Here is a 19,387-nt window from a genome sequence, read left to right on the forward strand (position 1 = left end):
GATTTAAGGATACAGATTTTGTCAAACTACAGAAGGCAGCTAAATTCTCTCTTTGAAAGTGAATTTCAATAACTTTATATTGTGTCAATTTTTTCTTTTTCTTTTTTTTTTTTTAAATTTTTGTAAGAGTTTATTTGAGCCAAACTGATGGCATATGCCAGGGAGCAAGATCTCAAATGGTCCCTCTAGAAAAGATCTTTCCATGTCAATCTCTTTTAAGATAAGTATACTTTAAAAACAAGCCAAGGTCTCAGGATAAAACTTTGTAGATTCAGAACTCTCAAGAAGACAAAAATGTCTCAAGTTCATTAAGGGGATCAAAATTGGTAATTATCCCTTTCACCATTGCATTCTTATGCCAGGCAGCATCCCAGGGCTTGCTCAAAGAAAGGAAGACCCTCAGTATTGGGGGAAGCTCGGAGCTGGAGACTGAGGGTAACCAGGGTCTGATGGCTTTCTTCCCCACTCTTCCCCCGCACAACAAAGCTTCAGGTAGTCTGATGTACCAAATACAGCATCCTGCCTGCCTTTCCCTATCTCCTCTCCCTCCAAGGCAGGATTTGGGAACGAATATTTTTAAACTAGCACTATCAACCCCAAATACAAAGAAACTCATTATATTTTATTTCTTTTCAACTCACCTTACCAATACGGCTTTTAAAGCATGATGAAAACACTCAGAGACATGAATTGCTGCTTAAAATTGTCCCCTGTAAAACTTATCCTTTCTGCTGTGAAGAAACGAAAAATATTTCCAAGGGCTCTGGATTACTTACTCAACAGTCATCATATGAACTTTGATTGAAAGAACCTCACCAAGTATTTAAAAATCTGCTTTAATTATATTTTTGTGAATTTCAAGAACATCATTGCAGTTAATGTTACAAAAAAAGCAAAGAGGGACATCTGAACATGCAGTAAAAAATGGATTCACAGTGAAAATAATGTATGTTGGTACTAAAATATAGTTACTTGGCTCCCTGAAGGAAAAAAAAAAAAAAGGTTTCTTCTAATTATCTATTCATTTGATTATGAGAAAGTTTTTTTTTTTTTCTTGAAAGCTTTAGGGGAAGTTTTCAATTTCTGCTACTGAAAATTTTCAATTTCTGCTACTATGATTGTTAGCATCTGATGGAAGTCCCTCATTCTGAAAGCCATTATTTGTAGCCTATAATTTAATCAGAAAATTCAAAAGTACAGCAAATAGCTTGGCAACTGTGTTCTTGTTACATACAAAGCCTTTAGCAAAAATATGTAACAAAATTTATGTAAAACAATCTTGTTCTTATATACAGAAGTTTGCTTTATTCCTCAGGCTCTCACGGCCTACTCTAAAATGAAAGGGTCCGGGGGAAGCAGCTACCAATCTCCTTTAAACTCTCATTCTGGGTGGGGCAGAGATCCTAAAAGATAAGGTAACTATTTTAATCTTCTTTTAACTGAGGTATAAAAATGCATCTGGTTTCTCAACAAAGAAGGAAAAATAGAAAACATGATAATGGCTTTAAAATAATGAATTCATCCCTTTGTCCTTTGAAAAGTCTCTTAATTAACTCAAGAGTTAGAGAGTAAAAATGACAACATTTGTGACTGTGATCTGAGGACACAGAGTAAAGAGGATCTGAGTGAAACAAATTTACAATGTAACCCAAGCTGCTGAGAAGTTTCACATCTAGGGCATGCACATATTTCATACCGGTAGAGTTTACACCTCAGGGAAGAAAGATCATAGGCACATGGGAAATGTCACCGAAATCGGTATACAAACGCATAAACAGGACAAACACATGGAGTCAAAGGGAGACCAAAATACAAGTTTAAAAATACATGTTAAAATCATTTCAAAGCCAAGGACCATATTTACTAAAAACTGGAAGCTCTGACAATTCTACAGAATACCTTGTAAACATTGAAAATGCAGCTTTATGTAATTCACAGTCTCAAAAGAAAATAAATTTCTGGTTTATCATCACTGCTTGGCTCTGCCTGCAAAACGGAATTATCCGAACAAAACTGGTCGGCGTGGCCAGCGCGCAGGGCTGCGCATGCGCCCTCGGGGATGCCGCGGCCCTCCTCGCCATCGTCGTTGGCGCTGCTCAGGTAGCCCGCAATGTAGGAGCCGGTAGAGTGCCGGTTTCCTGTGGACGGGGGCGCTGAGGGTTTGTTTCGAAGAATCACTCCTCCCACGTTGCCGGGGTTCCCACCTTTTTGCTTGTTGGCTTCCTGCTTTTCCTTGGCACGACTGGCAATATTGCGCACTCTGCTCTGACTTCTGGATGACAACTTTCTGACCAGTGCCCTGGGGAACTGACTGGCATCCTGCTTTGAATACAGCATTTGGCAACCGTCTTCCTGGTCGAAGGACACAAGCTTCCGCAGCTGCTCGGTCAGGCCATCCATAGGTTCTAACGACTTTGTCTTCATAGTCACAGCTTTCCTGTCTCTGACGCCGGTTGTAACAAAACTCTTACTGATACACTGGTACTTGCTTTCAAAATTGCAGGCGATGTCCTCTGATGTTAAGTCTCCGAGACTTTTGGATTTGCAAGGACTGGGCAGCTTCAGAGCAGGCAGAGGAGGGTGTGGGGACTGCCTGGGTGCAGGGGCATGCAAGTCTTGAGCACAAGACCAGGACACGCAGGTTTGATTCATTTTTGCATCTGAATTTGAGAAATGCTTATGCATAAAACCAGCACCCTGATGAGCTAGACAAGGAATACTCTGATTTTTGACATCTTGAACATTGTTGAATATTTCAGAGACAGAAGGGTGGAGAGTCTCTTTATAGTAGCCATTTCTCAAGCCTCTTTGAACACGTTCCACCACATCCTGACTGTACTTCAGTTTTGAAGGAGATGCAACGTGACTTGTGCCTTCTCTCATATATTCATAGGTTGTTACAGACAGATTTTCTGAGTCTCCATCCATTTCCACGAGACTGCTCTCCCCAGAATTTAAACAGAGAGTAGGGCCAGCTATTACACCTCCCAGTGTCAAGTCAGTGGAAGAGTCAGGGCTGTGGTTCTTCAGTATTTCCCAATCTTTTCCAGTGAGACTTTTGGGTACCCAGCAGCGAGAAGTATTAGAGAAATGAGGCAGATTACTTTCCATGGCTGCCGTCTTGGCCTTATCAGAAAGGTCATCATCTGGTTTGGTTTTAAAGACAGTGGGAGTGCAGGTAGTTTCACAAACAACTGTGTGTGTTGAGCGTTCAGAGGTCTCAGGACTTGAGGACGCAATTGGCTCAGGAGATGAGCATAGTAAGAAGGACTTGGGTTTTCCTTTGGAGAAGCCATGCTTGAAAGGCGTTTTTATGTCCATAATGGGTAAGGGAGGATGGCCTGACATTACACTGGTGCTATGAAGATGAGAAGCAACTGTGAGGTTAGCCTGATCACTGGTCTCACCAAACTGGCCAATCAGTGCTGAGATAGAGCTGCCTGGATCATCCTCATTGGTTAAAGTGACATTGTCAATAAGATGGGAAATTTCACTATCCTGCAGAATCTCCATAGAATGTACGTCAGGTATGTCAGAACAGAGCATAGAGACATCTGACAAAGAAAAGGATGTTGCAGCCCTGCTCTTACCACAATTACCTTCCAAGTTCTTAATCTCCAGATTGCTTTGAGAAAAGATGCCTCCTGACAATGTGCTTTTCCCTTCCACAAAGCCAACAGCATTCCTGTTTTCCTTGGTTTTCATACCAGACAGATCATATGTTAGGTTAACTGCAGGATTAAGAGTCAAATGCTGACTTGGTGAGAGGGATTTATTGGGGCAGTGGTGTTCCTGGCAATCGCCTGACATGTTTGATTTGGTTCTCCCACCCTTAGGACCTGGCACTCCCAACTGCTCAATGATTGACATGTTGGCTGTAGAAACAGCAAAGTCCTTTTGGCTGTAGTCTTCGTGGAGAAGAGCACTAGAGGAAGAGGGTATCCTTTCATTGAAATTTGGAAAATGCTGGTCTTTTATATTTGCCTCCTCATTTCTGCTGCCATCTTTATCTTCTGCTGAATGAAACAAACAACATTTTAGGTGACATTTAGGTTTACGTAGGAGCTGCAAACACTCATGTTTGTCTTCAGACAGACAAATGGAGAATGTAAATCAGTTACATTGTGACAGAGTATAATTATGGATTATATAGATTTGCAACAAAGTATCTGTGTGATGAATAAATGGTGAAATATACTTATAAAAATTTCACTGAAGCTTCCCTTTGAAAATCTATTACATCAGTTAAGGATGTAATATTCATTATCAAAAAAATGTCAATGAGTTACCATACTTTTACAGTGAAGATTACCTTAAGTTGTTTCCTATTCAGATTTGTACTACACAGAAGCATGGCAATAAAAACAGAACAAGACAGCTCTGTTAAACAAAGCATTTTGGTACCTGTAAGCAAGATACTTAAGCTTTCAAAGTTAGGCACATATTAGTAAAAGCACAAATCATACTAAAAAAAAACAGTTTGGCAAAAGATCTAATTTAATTAACTTCTAAAACAAATTGGAAGGTGCAATAAATGTACTAAAATAATATCTTTTGACTAAAATGTAAGAATCAAGAATTGGTCGGCAATTCTATGCCATTGCTAATACGTAATTTTCTGTTAATCATATTTTTGTTTTTAATATGCATTTCATATCTCATTCTCCCCTAAAAGAGGCAGTAAAATATCAAGCACAGTAAGGAAATTTATAAAAACACAATTCACAGTAATTTGGAGTACCCCTATCATGCTTAGAATAGGGCTCAGCCAGTCCTAAGTGTTAGAGTATTCTTGATCAGATTATTTTAATAGTGCTTAAATGTTTTCAGTTATTACATACAAGAAAGAAAAATTTGCTTAACTAAAAAATTCATCATAAAGTTTTGATAAACTCAAAAGTTATAAGGAAAAAATTTACATATCCTATGATGTTATTACTCAGAGACAGCCACTGTGTTTTTGTAGAGGAACGAAACTATGTATAGAATTTTGTATTCAGCATTTTCTCCACTTAACATTTTTTCTACATTATAATTTGAATCATTCCATGGTTATATATTGCTCCATATTTACCACAAGTTTTATCTGTCTGTCTGTATATCTATCAATGACTAACTTATATATTTGTTTTTTAATGGAAGGAAAGAAAAATCACCTCAATATTGCTTTCTAACTCACCTTATGGTATTAACATCTTAATTTTGGCAATAATAGAATAATTACCAATTTCTATTGAATACAGCTTTATTTTCTCCCAAAATGGAGTTTTGAAATAATTTTTAAACCACATATTTCATCTCTTCTAATATTGCTCTTAGCAAAATTTCAAACTCTTAAACTCCCTTTTTCTCTTCAAATCATTCAAAAATTGGTTTGTCTCCCTAGAATATCTTACAATGAAAATCAATATAAATAAAATGGTGTTTGTGAGAAAATAGATCATCGAAATTAGATTCTATGTTAAAAGGAGAATTTTGCTAAAATAAGCAGGTATCACAGTCTACTTGTCTGAGATGATTCCGATTTAATTAAAACATATTTCTTGCAGAGACATCAAATGGACACTGTTTTGGTGCTTAAATTACCTAGAATAAGACAGGAGAAGGAGGAGTCACTGACACAAGTCGAGTTCTTTGGCACACTGCAGAGCATGCATCACTCTTGATCAAGTTCTTGATATGAGTGAAGCATTATGCTCAAATTAGGGGAAAAGATGGGTGATGACTGGTCCCTGTGCTTGAGGAACCTAAAACTGGAAAGGAGCCACAGACATGCTTCCTTCCCTACCGACATCCAGTGATCGGGGAAATGTGACCACAGGAAAACATTGCCTAAGCTACCTCTTGAGGAAGCAAAGATTTCTCAAACAAAGTCGGTGGCTTGCTTTTAACATCTGGCTTTTCCTTTCTCCATAAACATTTCCAATCGCAGAAATGTATTATATGGCAGGGAGAGAAATATGACTTTATTTGACTTCAGAAAAATCAATATAATTCTGCTCAACCTCAGAACAATCAGTAAATGTGGTACCCGGTTAGAAAACCAAGATATCTGCTCATATTTTGCAGGTTTCACCTCCCCCTCCCTCTATCATACCTCAGTGCCATCACCCCTGATGGTTCCTCTCACCCCTCCTTGTCCATTTCAGATGTCAATGTGATTTTAAGGCTTTAGGTGACTAGGAAACAGCACTTTACCACTCTCCCCTCAAAGTTTAAAATCTGGTCTAAAAGATAACATTAATTATTATTTATTTTTCGGTATGTTTTACTTTGACTACAAAATGTCGACCATGTCATAAAGATAATCAGCGACCAAAATGCAGCTTATAGGGATTTATTTTTAGAGAAACTGAAAGCAGCTTACCCAGAGAGTTATCTTTTCCTTCAGTGACTTTTGCTGTTTCGGAGATAGGCAGTGACAAAGCCCCCAGAAAGCTTTTGTCAACAGGCATAGAGACAGGGCGCACTTGCAGACTCCGTGTGGTCCTCCTCAGGACACCATCTTGATCTCTCGCAGCCTCAGACACAGAATCCTTTATCTCTACCATTTCTTGGAAGCCCATTTTGCTCTTTTTCCTGCCTTTGGCTGGAGCGCTGACTGTGCGTCGCAGAATTTTGTCTCCAATTGACCTTTTCCGAACATAATGGGGATTGTTTTCTGAAGAACCGTGCCTGGGATTCTTATTGAACAGTCCCTTCAGACCTTGGAGCTGTCTGTTCTAAAGATACAAAAGGATCAACCACAAGTTAAACAAATGCCACTATGTCAATGACTTGCCTTTTAAATGAGAGCTCCATGAACAATGGATACAAAATGAAATTTTACAGCCATTGGATTATATTCAGACCAAGAAAGCAGCAGCTCACAACATGTTAGCACACTGTCATGCACATCTTCTCAATCTTACTTTGTGAGGAAGGCAGCCTTCCAATTTTCACAACCAAGTTTTCCCAGAAGTTTCCTACCCAGAGATGACAAGATGGTAGGAAAACTTTCTGCAGTTAATAGACTGTTAAGAACTTCGGCTGCCTTAAAGCAACAGATGCATGTTTCAAGGTGGTAAGCAGAAAAATGGAATGACATGAGATAGCATGCTGCCGTAACCATTTAAAACAAAATATGCCAGCAAGAACAAAGCACCACGCTGAGAAACTACCTTTGTAGCTCCTAGAAAGTGCAATATAGTATAACTGGGGTTGAGTATTAAAGGGCTCCACTGCAAGTGAAAAAACAAAACACAATTTGGGCTCATTTAGGAAGGTGGTACAGCAAACGCAAGAAAAGAAAAACGCTTATGTTCTAAAAATCATTTCTTTCAGTTTGGGTGATTTTTTAGTTTTTAGCCACAGATCCATTCATTGCTCAACTCCCCCACCACTACTTTGTGGCTTGTGCATCCCAACCCACACAGACCTTGAAAGGAATAAATAACATGACTTATAAGAGGACATTTGAGAGAGAAGTCCATGGAACACTTTCTTTTTCATATTTTAAATTTATTTCTGGATCAAGTTTTAAACAACTTCTGAATTTTATTGTTTCCCTCAAGCATGACAAATGCTAGAGAAATGACTTAGTTAACCTGGCTTCCTTGAAATTCAAGAATCGCTTTTCAATTATTTACATTTATGAGCATTTAAGGCCAGAAGAAAGATCTCAACAAGCAGCACAAACAGAAACCCAGGACTAGGCATAGCAAGTCGTGGAATAAAGCTTCATCACTCTTAGAAATTAGGATCCTTAGCACCCCACCCCACCTTCAGCAACTGTGAGAAACGTTTACCCCTAATTTAGGCTGAATTGGTCCATTCCCTAGCAATTGGCTTCTAGTCACAACAATATCATTAGCCAACATTTTTGAGCATTTACTATGGGCCAGACAGATTTCCAAAGATAACATTTATTTATGTACTTATGAGGTAGGTACTATTTTTACCCCACATTTGCAGATGAGGAAGCTGAGGCACAGAGAACATACATGCCTCTGCCGGAGAAGTTCTAGGCTATACAGGCTTTCTGGAGAAGAGCATGGATCATTCCTGGGCCTTATTCAATGCTCTCACAGTCCCTCCAACACACATCTGGTCCTAAAAATTCATTCCAGTGGCCAAGTCCCCAATTACTTGGCAAGACCAGAAGACAGCCTACTGATTTATAAACCGCAAGTAAGTTCTACAGTGCAGAGCGCAGCATCAGGAGAGAACTAGAATAACATTTTTGTGATCTCTTTCTTTTAAGTCTTGTGATAGATTTAAATTCATTCACAAGTTTTAGGTTTGGGGTTAAATACAATGGCAACAAATGGAAGCGCCCTGCCTAGAACTGGGTAGGATTACAGCTTGGTTAGTACAAGTAATTAATTCATCGAATATCTGAGATACTATATTTCCCACTGCAGCCAGCTGAGACTTTTTAAGAATTAAAATAAAATTCAATGTTTAACTATATCTTTAATGTTTTAGCCAAACAAAATAATCATCTTAGAGAATAGTTTTCTCATAACCCCAGAGAGACAGCCTGGGTGGAAGGAATAAGGACAAACCCTTGAAGAGTAGAATGAGCACATGCGGATTGGGACCTGAGGGCAGGATAGCACACTAGGCTCGCCTCACCGGGCTCCCCAAAGTTTCCTTCCTGCTAAAGAACAGCTTGTCAAGATGTACAGTCCTTTGAAGTAATTAGTCAATAAATAACTTTTTTTAAGAACCATATTATTGTCGCACATGGCTTTAAACCTTGTAATCTTTCTTACCTTCCCGTAGATTTCATTGATTGTTATGTGGACAAATATGGATGCTTCTGTCAGTCCTTCCAGATAGACATGCCGGTAGCCTGAGAAAAGTAGAGAAAGTAGTTTCCTTTCAGTTGAACTTGCATTTGACTTTCCCACAGGTGCAAGCAAATTAAGTTTCTGTCTTTATTATAGTTCTCTACATTTCGCAATTATGTTAACACTCACATTATCATGTAACACATTTTATATATCATAATTGTTATATATTGTGTATATCACATATCATATATTAAATCTTCCAAAGAAAATGAAATGGTCAGTCTAGAGAGAAAAAGCCAACCTATACCTACCAGGCAGTAAGCTGCTGAAGGTCACAGTTCTTTGCCCAACGAAGTCTCGCCCAATAGGATCGTGATCCCACACAAGGAACCGAACCAAAGCTATTTCTGGCATGTGTACTGTAAATGTCAGGGTTTCTTCCCACATAGGGTTAAATCCTCCGAGAAATAGGAAAAGAAAGATCAGAAAAGCAAAGGGCTTGGCTAAAAATGAATTGGCTGCAACATCTGCAAAGCAGATAGTGAAGATTGCTCGCAATCGTTATTAAACTCGTGCAGATAACCAAGCCACTCCAGGACGACTTACCGAAAAAAACAAAACAAAACAAAACAAAACAAAAAACCTTGGAATTTACCACATTGCTGGAAAATAATTGCTGAGAAAATTGCCTGTAAATGATTACATCAATGCTAATAATCTTTGATGCCAAATTGCATTGTAGAGAAAGCTCTTTTAGACAATAAAAGAGCAGTGATCTAAGAATGTTTTAGCAAACACATCTGATAAAGAATATTCCTACCACATTCCCTGCCAATAGAATTATACTTCTCTCCCACCAAAGACTGTGCTGCTGTAATAATCACCAGCAAACATTTTATAAGGTGCTGTGCATATTTCAATGCTAATTCTTATAGCAGTCCTCTAAAGGTGACAGAGCCAGTTTTGTTTTCATTTTTTCTAATTAAAAAAATTGTATATTACTGACTTTTAAAATTATATAAGCTTTTAAAAATTACACAAGTAACACATGCTCATTTTTTAAAGTAAGAAATATAAGTATTATATAACTCATTGCATAGTTGAGAAAATTGATGTTTAAAGAAAATAATGTGCCTAAGGTCACATAATTAGCCTAGTTAGACTATACGCTATTAATTTCCAGTGACTTCTCATGAAGCAAGATCTTAATACATGAAAGATGATATATTTTCATAACTACTGAAAATAAACAGGAAGGTATTAATTAGATTCAAATTCTAAAAGCCGAAACATTTATTTCTTGGTAAAATTCTTCAGATAAAACAATTATTTAAATTGATAAAAATTTAAATATTCTATAAGATTTTTCTTTCTAAAAATGAAAATAAGTTTTATTAAATGTATGGATTCATGGGGCATCAGCATTTAACCCTATATATGAGATGATTGCGGAACAAAAATAATCAAAATGAACAAAAGAAGAAATTGTCTTTTTGTTGACTTAGTGCTGACCTCTCTATTATTTTAAGGGAAAAAAAATCTATTTGAACACTGGCAGGAAAATATAATATAAGAAGTTTGCTTTCTTTAAGCATGTTATTTTCTCAGTAACAGGTCTGTACTACTCTTGGACCCCCAAATTCCTTTCCTTAAAATAGCACTTAGAATAACTCCTCTTAGGGTCAATGAATCTCTAATTTCTCAAATATTTTGAGAACTGTGGTTTAGATTTACTTGAGAGTATTAATGACTAGGTATTGAGAAAAACAGGTGTACAAAAATGTTTATCCAATGCATGAACAAACACATTTTAGAAGATTACTAAGAAAAAGACATGAAGGTTGATAAAGAAAGCCTTCTTTACACACAACCAAAATACAAGAATGCTCTAACCAGAGCATGCTGCACTTGCCTTTAGAGTTTTACATGCTCAAGAAAAAATGAGAAATCATCCAAACGTAGGCTTCACAAATAAGAGTTTTGAGGCAACTCATATAATGAAAACATAATATAAAAATATAATGGAGGCATTTTCCTAAGCAGAGTTTTAACACATCCCTATTAAACAGCATTCATTCTTTTTACTAGGAAAAAATTTGCTTTAAAAGTCTTGAGAGCCTTCGTCCATCAAAACATATCATGTATCAATCCCACTTAGTTATATATGTCAAATAGATCTTAACATAAACTCAGATGGTAGTTACGGACCTTAGGAATTTCTCTTCCATGTAGACACATTTTTCTTTTTCAGTGTAAATTACATTTCTAAAGCATACTGATTTGAAGCGAACACAGAGCATCATCTTACCATTGTCATCCACCACATGGGTTTGATCTTTACAGCAATCTACTGGCAATCCAATAATTTCAACTTCAACAAAGGGATCGATGATCTATATAAACAAAGTGTAGTATTACAACTAATACATTTGTACACATGTGTTAATTAATGAGAATATTGCCCTGAATGTCCACATTCAACAGCAACTCATTTTCTTAGGTGCTTACCAAGAAAGAGAATCTGTACCAGGTGTAACAGATTCAGATGAGAAAGGAATAAAAGAAATTATTAAATTTTTGTTCGCCAACATCTATTAATGTTACACAAATTTTACCCAATGATCTACAACTTCATTTCAGGGTATATTCAACAGAAATGAGAGCTTTTGTCCATGTGCAAATACTCAGAGCAGCTGTATCCATAATAGTCACACACTAGAAACAACTTAAATGTCTATCATGAGTAGGATGGATAAACTGCAGAATATTCATTAATGAATACTATACAACAATGAAAAAGAACAAAGTTCTGCTACATAGACATAATGTTGAGCAGGCCAGACACAAAAGAGCACATAAAGTTTGAGCACAAATTAATCTATCATGATAGGGGTTGGTGTTTGATGGGGGAGTAGTTAGCATTGACTGGGAGGGTGGGCAGAAGCTTTCTAGGAGTTCTGTCTTTGAACTGGGTTACATAATAATTAATCAAGCTATCCACATTTGATTTGTGACTTTTAATTTAGTTAAATCAATTGTATACTATAATGTAAATTTTAAAATATTAAAAAATTAAAAAGATTAAAAAGTAATCAAAAGAAAAACTATGAGTGTTTAGTCTTCCTCCCACCTCCCCCACATTACCCCTCCACTGGGGGAAGGAATACTGATTTGTTGGCCATCTATAATCTCTCCTTTGTGGTTTAAGTTCTAGATAATTAGCAATGAAGGATCAAAACCCTAAAAAAAACAGAGTTGTGAAATCTCAGAAAACGTATTTTCAGAAGCTTGAAGAGTAAAGAGAATTTTGTGGAGTTTTGTGGGGAACTTCAGGGAATAAGAGGTAGAGGTACAAAGGAATAACATGGTAAGACAATAAGTGGATACGCATATTTTTTGTTTACTAAATGAAATAGTTGAATATGACTCATTTTAATTATTTATTTTATGCTAAAAGTTTTCCCTTTGATTAGAACCCTTTGGTAAAACTGTACCAGTGTGGGGGCGGGGGGAATCTTGGATTTTTTGACAGCTAATGAATGTGATTTCTGTATTTAAGGAATTCAAGACCACAAGCTTGAAGAGCAACTCCACATTTCAAAGCTTGGCTCCTGTGTTGACTTTTAACAAGTTGTGTGAGTGTCTGTGCTTCAGATTCCTCATTTGTGAACTCGAGATAACAGTGTCTGCTTCATCCTCCTGGAACGTACATGAGATGCTAAAAGAGTGAAATTCAATAGTGGTAGCAAGACTGGGAGGGATTTGGGAGGCAGAAGACCTTCAAGATTGTAATTGATCAGATGTGGAGAGCAAAAAAAAAAGGTGAAAATTAAAGATGACAATTTTCTTACTGGAGCAAGAAAAATTGTAATTTCATTCTCAGAAATATGAATATGGGAGATCATGGGCTGAGATTTCAGAGAGCCTGGATGGGGTAAAAAACTATATTTATTTTCATTAGGCTTGACTAAAGCACAGTATAGGAGTATTAGTACTGTAATTTTGTGTCTGATAGAAATCATAGATGTTTTCATGTCATATTATTATTGTTACAGAGATCTCCATGTAGCATCTATACTTATCACGACTTAAAATTCTAAGTTATTAGACCTACTTACAGATCCTGCTATTTATTGCATTAATAGATATACATATTTGCCTGTTTTTAATATTTTGATAAGTAAATTTCAATATAATTGGTTTCCTGTGTAGCCCTATTTTATTTTATGTATTTAAAAACATTATTCTGAAAAGGGATCCATGGGCCTCATTGGATACCAAAGGGTTCCATAGCTCAAAAAAAGTTACAATTTCCTGATAAAGAACTTTGTAAGCCAGGATAAGGAGGTTGGATGTTATTTTCATTACAAAAGAAAAACAGTCCCTATCAGACTATGTATTACTTACAAAGGTAAAGAGATACCCATACAATGAAAAACATCTGGAAGAAACCCCCTTATTCACATAGCACTATTTATCACAGGGTACATGACATCGTGTGGCTCCTGATGAGAGGCACCGAGAAGAGCACAACATGTAACAGTCCTGCCAAATATATTTATTCTGATTCTAGTCATGAAGAAACAATCAGGCAAATCCAAATTGGAGGATATTCTAGAATTAACTGTTTTGGACATTGTTTTTTTAATGTCAGTATCATGAAAACAAAACAAAAAAAGCTGGAGAATTGTTCTAGATTTTTTAAAAGACCAAAGAGAAATGACAACCAAAAGCGATGTGTGATCCTTGATTGGGTCCTGAATACAAAAAGAAAAAAGGAAGCTATAAGGACAATTTTGAAACAATTGGGGAAAATCTCATATAGATTTTATATTAGATAATACTACTGTACCAATATTAAATGTCATGAGTGTCATTGTTATATTTGGTTTTACAAGAGAATGTCCTTGTTCTTAAGAGATAAACGCTGAATAGTTAGGGTCAAGGGTCATCATGTCAACAACTTACCATCAAATGACTACAAAGAAAAATGCATAAATACATATGTGTGTATATATAACTATTAAATTTTGACATTTGCTTTCTCTCTTTCATGTGGATATGTGTGTGTATATACATATATACACACTCAAACATACACATATACATATAAAAGAAAAAGAAAGCAAATGTCACAAAATTTAATGATTGCTGGAAATATGGTGTTCATTTGACTATTCTTGAAACTCTTCTGAGGTTTAAAATGTTTCAAAATAAAAAGTTTGGGAGAAAATATAGAAAGTGAGTCTTCCTTTGTAGACAAAGAAGGAAGAGAAAAGAAAAGAGGAAGAGGTGAGGATAAATTTTTTGGTACTGCCAAAATGAATTACTCTTGCTGTTAACAGGAGAACAGAATGGAAGCAGGGTGACCAGTCAGCTGGGAGGCTACTGCAGACGGATATGAGATGATGGTGGCTTGGATTAGGCTGCAGGCAACAGAGATGGAAGAAATGGTCCCATCTGAAGCTCCTACTTTCTGAGGAGTAGGCTATGGTGCCATCTGTTGAAGATGAGAAAGAAAGTGATGAGAATAAATGTCTGAGGAGAGAGATGGCTGGAAATATACAGTAGGCTGATAAAATGAGGCTGGGACGGCAACACAACACTGCGGGTCAGTTGAAAGTGGAGACAAAGAGTTTATGGTGATGCCAAACTGCAGAGCTGGAAGACCTGGAAATGATGGTTTAACAGGTGGGAGTGAGTGGCAAAGAGTCTGAAGCGATGGGCCATTCCTGAGAAGAAGGATATGAACACAGGAGGGGCTGAGAGGCAGGAAGAAACCTGAGGCCAAGATCAGGTGTAATGGGAAAAATGAAAGAAAAGCTCTGGAAAGACAGGAAGCTATAGTTACAGAGGGAGACATTTTAAAATCATGCTACAGAGGTGCAGCAAGTGATGACAAGAGTCAGCATGTGGCCAGGAGGAAGTGGCTGGTGTGCAGCAGAGATGGGGCTCAGAAAGGATGAGGAATGTGGATAGAAAGTTAAGACACACCCCTATGCAATGTTTGTATTAACAAAATTGTTATTTGCATCCCAATGTCAGCCTTGCCAGTGCCATAATGAATTAAATTACATGCACTCATGTCTCCAAAATAGATGATGCACTGCAATCCAGAAGGACGTGCGTGTGCTTTGCCAATAAGCTGGTTAATATCTGGTGAGCTGAGGTCAGTGCTAACTTATGCGTGCGCATGCGCATGTACACACACACACACACACACACACACACACACACACACAGAATTGACATTTTAGATGAAATGTAAACACAAAAAAAATAATCACATAATTACCCACTTGGTCGTACGTGGCTTACCTCTCCTCGGTCTCCAAACACAGAGTCTGGAGGTTTAGGGAGTTGTTGTCCACTGATCACTTTTAGGATGAGCTGCTTTTTGGGGTTGGCAGGAAGTGGATCACCAGTGAAAGGGTTGAAAGTACCTAAGCCAAGTAAAGTAGACATTAAAATCTAAGGCTGGTGGCATGGAAAAACACATGTGTGCATGTACCCACACATATACAGCTTAAACTTGTAGAGCAAAGAAACAACGAATTCTGAGTTACTACAGTGTTTCTTAGAGCAAAAAGATTATCGCACAACTATCAGTGTGACTTCTGCCTGAAGCTGATGCCAGCTGGCATTTCTATAGCTGAGGTTTTTGTTAGAATTTATTTTACCAAAGGCAGAAGAATGGGCCAATTTAAAGCAAGTGTCTGCAATGCAAGTATCAACTGTAGCATGGAAGAAGAGGAACATTTTCTTGAATGTCAATAGTATAGAAAAGGCAAACAGTTATGTCAGATCCGAATAATTTCTAACCTAAACTATCTCAGGTATACAGTGAATATAACAAACAGAAAGAAGGTCTGAAATTAAGTAAATAGCAGAGCAAGAAAATATGCTTTATAAAATCCTGAAGACCCATCTGTCAACACATTTTTGCCTCAATTGTTAAAAATCCAATTTGGAAAATTTCAAAAGAATTTTAATGAACAGAACCAAAAGAACGTGTTTTTTGATCTAACACTACGTTAGCTTTTCTTTTTTGTTAGCACTGTTTTGTAATTGGACCACACTGACTAAAAGGCTTGATAAAATTGTTTCAGGTGGTATTTTAATTGTCTCAGATTTCTGACTCACGCTTCTTAAGAGTTTCTGAAAGGTAGGGCTCAGAACCTTAGAACACAGTCTAATAGATAAGTGATGCCCAATGACTACCATGCTGAGGCACTGGATTTCAGATGACAAGCCACTGCTACCTCTGTCCCTCTTCACATGCGTAACCTCAGGAGAGAACATTCTAAATATTATAGTGCGACAAGAGTTTTAATTTACATTCCAACACCTTAACCTATCCCTTTTTTAAAAAATCATGTTGCAAAACACTGGGGTATCGCACTTTCCAGAGAGCTCCTTCAAAAGAAGTCACCTGCATTCAGGTATATGACTATGAAATTAACACACACCTTTGCACATTTGCTGGGGTTTGAGGACGTAGCCACAATTGCCATTTGTCTTGAATTTGGCTCGATTTAACTGCATCATTCGCCCTTCAGACTGGTAGTTCAGTGCCACTGTGCAAGTTCAAAGTTTGAAAGAATTAGGCAAAACATCAGCATAGACTCAAGACTATAGAGAACCACTCCTTCCCAAGGGAGACATACACACCTAACTGGCAGCCTGCATTCCAGTAGGGCAGAGGGTTGAAGTTACTGGAATCGATGCGATAAGCCGAGGGGTAAATCCTCGTGAGCTGTTTTTGGTTATAAATCATGAACTGCTCTGATTTCTGCTGAACCACCTGATGTGCTCTTGTTTCACTAAATGATAACACATTTCCTGTAGTTCCTGGCAGTTTTCAATAAAGAAAAAAGACAAGTGAGAACTACAGCAAAGAAAACGCCACTCACAGAAGTCAGTTTATACTCATAGTAAAAGGCAGAGCAAAAGAGTGAATCCAACCCATGTAGAAGCAGCTCCTGACCAAGAAAGACCCATAATTCTATTCTTGAGACTCTTTTGCAATTTGGGGCCAAATTAGAGCTGTGCTAGGATAACTCCTATTTAGAGGTCCCATGTTTCCCAAGAGTTCAACCATCTCACTAATTTATGTCTATCTGGCTAGTATAAACAGAGTGGGCAGGAAAATTATTTTTAGGTGCATAATTCACACAGAATGTCTTTGCCAAATATACAGACAGTCATGGATAAATAAAAGTATCTAGGTAACTTAGTTCTGATAACAGGGAGACATTCATTGAAGGCATTCATCTAAAAAGCAAACATGTGAAACACATATTAACTAATAGCATTTGGGGTCCAAGAAAATAAAGAAAACCAATTCAAAACAAGAAAAATTGAGATTTAAAGTTAGTTTTAATAGAACTATGGAATCAGTCAAAACCTGTTTAGGAGAAAGGAATAATAATAAAGAGTTCAAAAGAGCATTATATAAAGAATAAAGCTTCAGAAGCAAGAACAATCATCTACCTAACCTAGGTTTGTAAACAACGGAAAAAAATAAAGGGATGTAAAAGAACAAGAAGCCTATATTAAATTTTCTGCTTGGACCATCATCAGAAGAGGTCAATCCAGGGCAAAGGGAGTACAAGACTGGGGTCATGATAGAGTCAACTTCCAGGTATTTAACATCCTACCGCTTTCTCCCAATCTCACCTTTTTCATTGTGTGCATAATAACCTCATCAATCCCATGCCTTCAGCAAAAATACACACCCAATTCCCAAAACAACAACCCATATGTCTTCTAGACCTGCTAGAAGAGGTCAGGCTAGAGGTCAGGCTAAACTTGCCCAGAGCCTCACTTTCATTCCAATGTGTACTGGTGTGCTGTGACAAGCTAGATATGTCTGAACCCAGACTGTGGGATATGGCCTGTGAAACCAAGGAGTAGAACTAGTCTAGCCGGGCCAAATGACCTGAATTACATCAAGACTGTGCATGTTTATTAGAGCACACAGTCTCCCAGGGCCCCTGTTGTCTTCAGAATTGAATAGCCTTAGATATTAAACGCTGGCCAAATGCCTAACAGTTATATTGTAGAGCTGGAACTTGGAATAGTCCTAAATAGAAGTGAGAGGCAAGAAATTAGAAAATTTATTTTTAATTTGATGATTCGCTTCATATAAATTCTTTCCTTATATATTTTATTGACATAACTTATTAACATATTTTGCATATCTCAAGTGTACTAAAAATGATCTTATTTGAGGATTTTGATAAGGAATACTTCGAACATGATAGGAGAAAATACAGTCTTTTTGAAAAGCCACATTCAGATATAGCAGCACTGTAATCAGTAGCATTGTTTGCTCTGTCTCTCCATGTAAATATGCATACCACTGTCATTAAGATAACCTTGTTAATTAGGCACATATCAATTAAAATATTAATGAAGTTGAGTTGCTTTGCATTAAGATAAGCCATGCATTTATTTTCTATTGTTCATTTAAGGCTAAAAAAAAAAACCCACAAAAGACAAAAACAGCTGAAGTTCAAGAGCTTTAAAATAATACTCAATATTATTTTCCATTAAGCTAAAAGGATTATGATTTTCTAATACATTTATTAGAAATTATACTTCTCTAAACCAAATATACCAAACCACTCCCTAGGTTTATTTTCTAGCTGTGGGCAGTTATTCTAAAAATGTGTTGTTTACCTGCTAAGACTTCTACATTTTATCATGTTCTCACATGTGAAATTAACTAAAAATTTTTATACTTGTCACCATTTGAAGAAGAAACCAACACCAAAGAGAAGGAAGTCTGCAGATAGAAAAACACATACTCATGGAGTGGGGGAAAAAAGAGATCTGAAGGAAAATCTTGGAGGTTTGTGAGGACATAAGGCTCACCACTATGTTGTTTTTCCTTCATTAAGACTTATTGAGAAAATGGGAGGTTCTGATATACGTATAACTTCTACTAAAATTCAAAGTAGCTCGAAAAGCCACATGACTACAGTGTTATTTCTATAAACATTAATTAACTGAACAAAATAGAAATGAGAAGGGAAGAGGACAAAGGTAAAAAAGAGCAACTAGCAGGAAAGCTCAGAGTAATAACAATTGTGACTAGAATTTCCCAACTCGATATATAGTAACTGATAGGTGACAATCAGTGAAAAAGTCAATGCTTCCGAAATTTCTGCTCTTTTTGTTAAAAAGCTCTTTTTGTTAATTATTTTCATTAAAGTAAAAATTTCCAATAAGTAATTATGGGGCATTCCAAGGTGATATTTAAGCCAGTTCATTTCTTCTTCCGGTCATTCCCACTGGGAATGGCAATCTATTTACCTGGCCATCAAACCAGGTATGGTGTCCACAGTTCAAGAACTAAGAAAGACCTCTGTCTGATGAATTTGTCTTTTATATAACAATAAAGTCCTCCTCTGCCCTGTAGGAAATTTATTTCTCTGACCTCCAGACAATCAGGCATCCACAGTAATCAATAGAGCCCTCCTTGTGAGCTAGAAGCATTGTACTGGCAATCAGTTTCCTGGCAACTCAAGTTGGATTATACCCAGTTCCAGAAATGTATGCTGATGATATGATTAGCAAAAGATTAATTAGCAATCAACAAAGAA

The 19,387-nt window shown here is 37.0% G+C and overlaps 1 protein-coding gene across 11 annotated transcripts in view; it reads right to left on the reverse strand.

Moving 5' to 3' along the window:
- Positions 1 to 820: 820 nt before the first annotated feature.
- The window catches only part of PLCH1 (phospholipase C eta 1), a 208,656-nt gene continuing 190,089 nt past the window's right edge, over positions 821 to 19,387 (reverse strand). For 8 of the 11 annotated variants that reach the window (XM_011379263.2, XM_023524229.1, XM_023524226.1 and 5 more), the window contains 8 exons: positions 16,449 to 16,628; positions 16,247 to 16,354; positions 15,096 to 15,220; positions 11,086 to 11,170; positions 9,089 to 9,235; positions 8,757 to 8,836; positions 6,368 to 6,722; positions 1,933 to 4,016 (listed from right to left, as the gene is read on the reverse strand). In XM_011379263.2, the coding sequence (XP_011377565.1) occupies positions 1,933 to 4,016; positions 6,368 to 6,722; positions 8,757 to 8,836; positions 9,089 to 9,235; positions 11,086 to 11,170; positions 15,096 to 15,220; positions 16,247 to 16,354; positions 16,449 to 16,628 (3,164 nt within the window). Of the gene's footprint in view, positions 4,017 to 6,367; positions 6,723 to 8,756; positions 8,837 to 9,088; positions 9,236 to 11,085; positions 11,171 to 15,095; positions 15,221 to 16,246; positions 16,355 to 16,448; positions 16,629 to 19,387 lie in introns of all 11 variants that reach the window. The other 3 variants (XM_011379273.2, XM_023524242.1, XM_023524252.1) reach the window with 3 other exon arrangements.

The sequence above is a fragment of the Pteropus vampyrus genome, unplaced genomic scaffold (assembly GCF_000151845.1).
Source record: "Pteropus vampyrus isolate Shadow unplaced genomic scaffold, Pvam_2.0 Scaffold12, whole genome shotgun sequence".
Taxonomy (NCBI): Eukaryota; Metazoa; Chordata; class Mammalia; order Chiroptera; family Pteropodidae; genus Pteropus; species Pteropus vampyrus.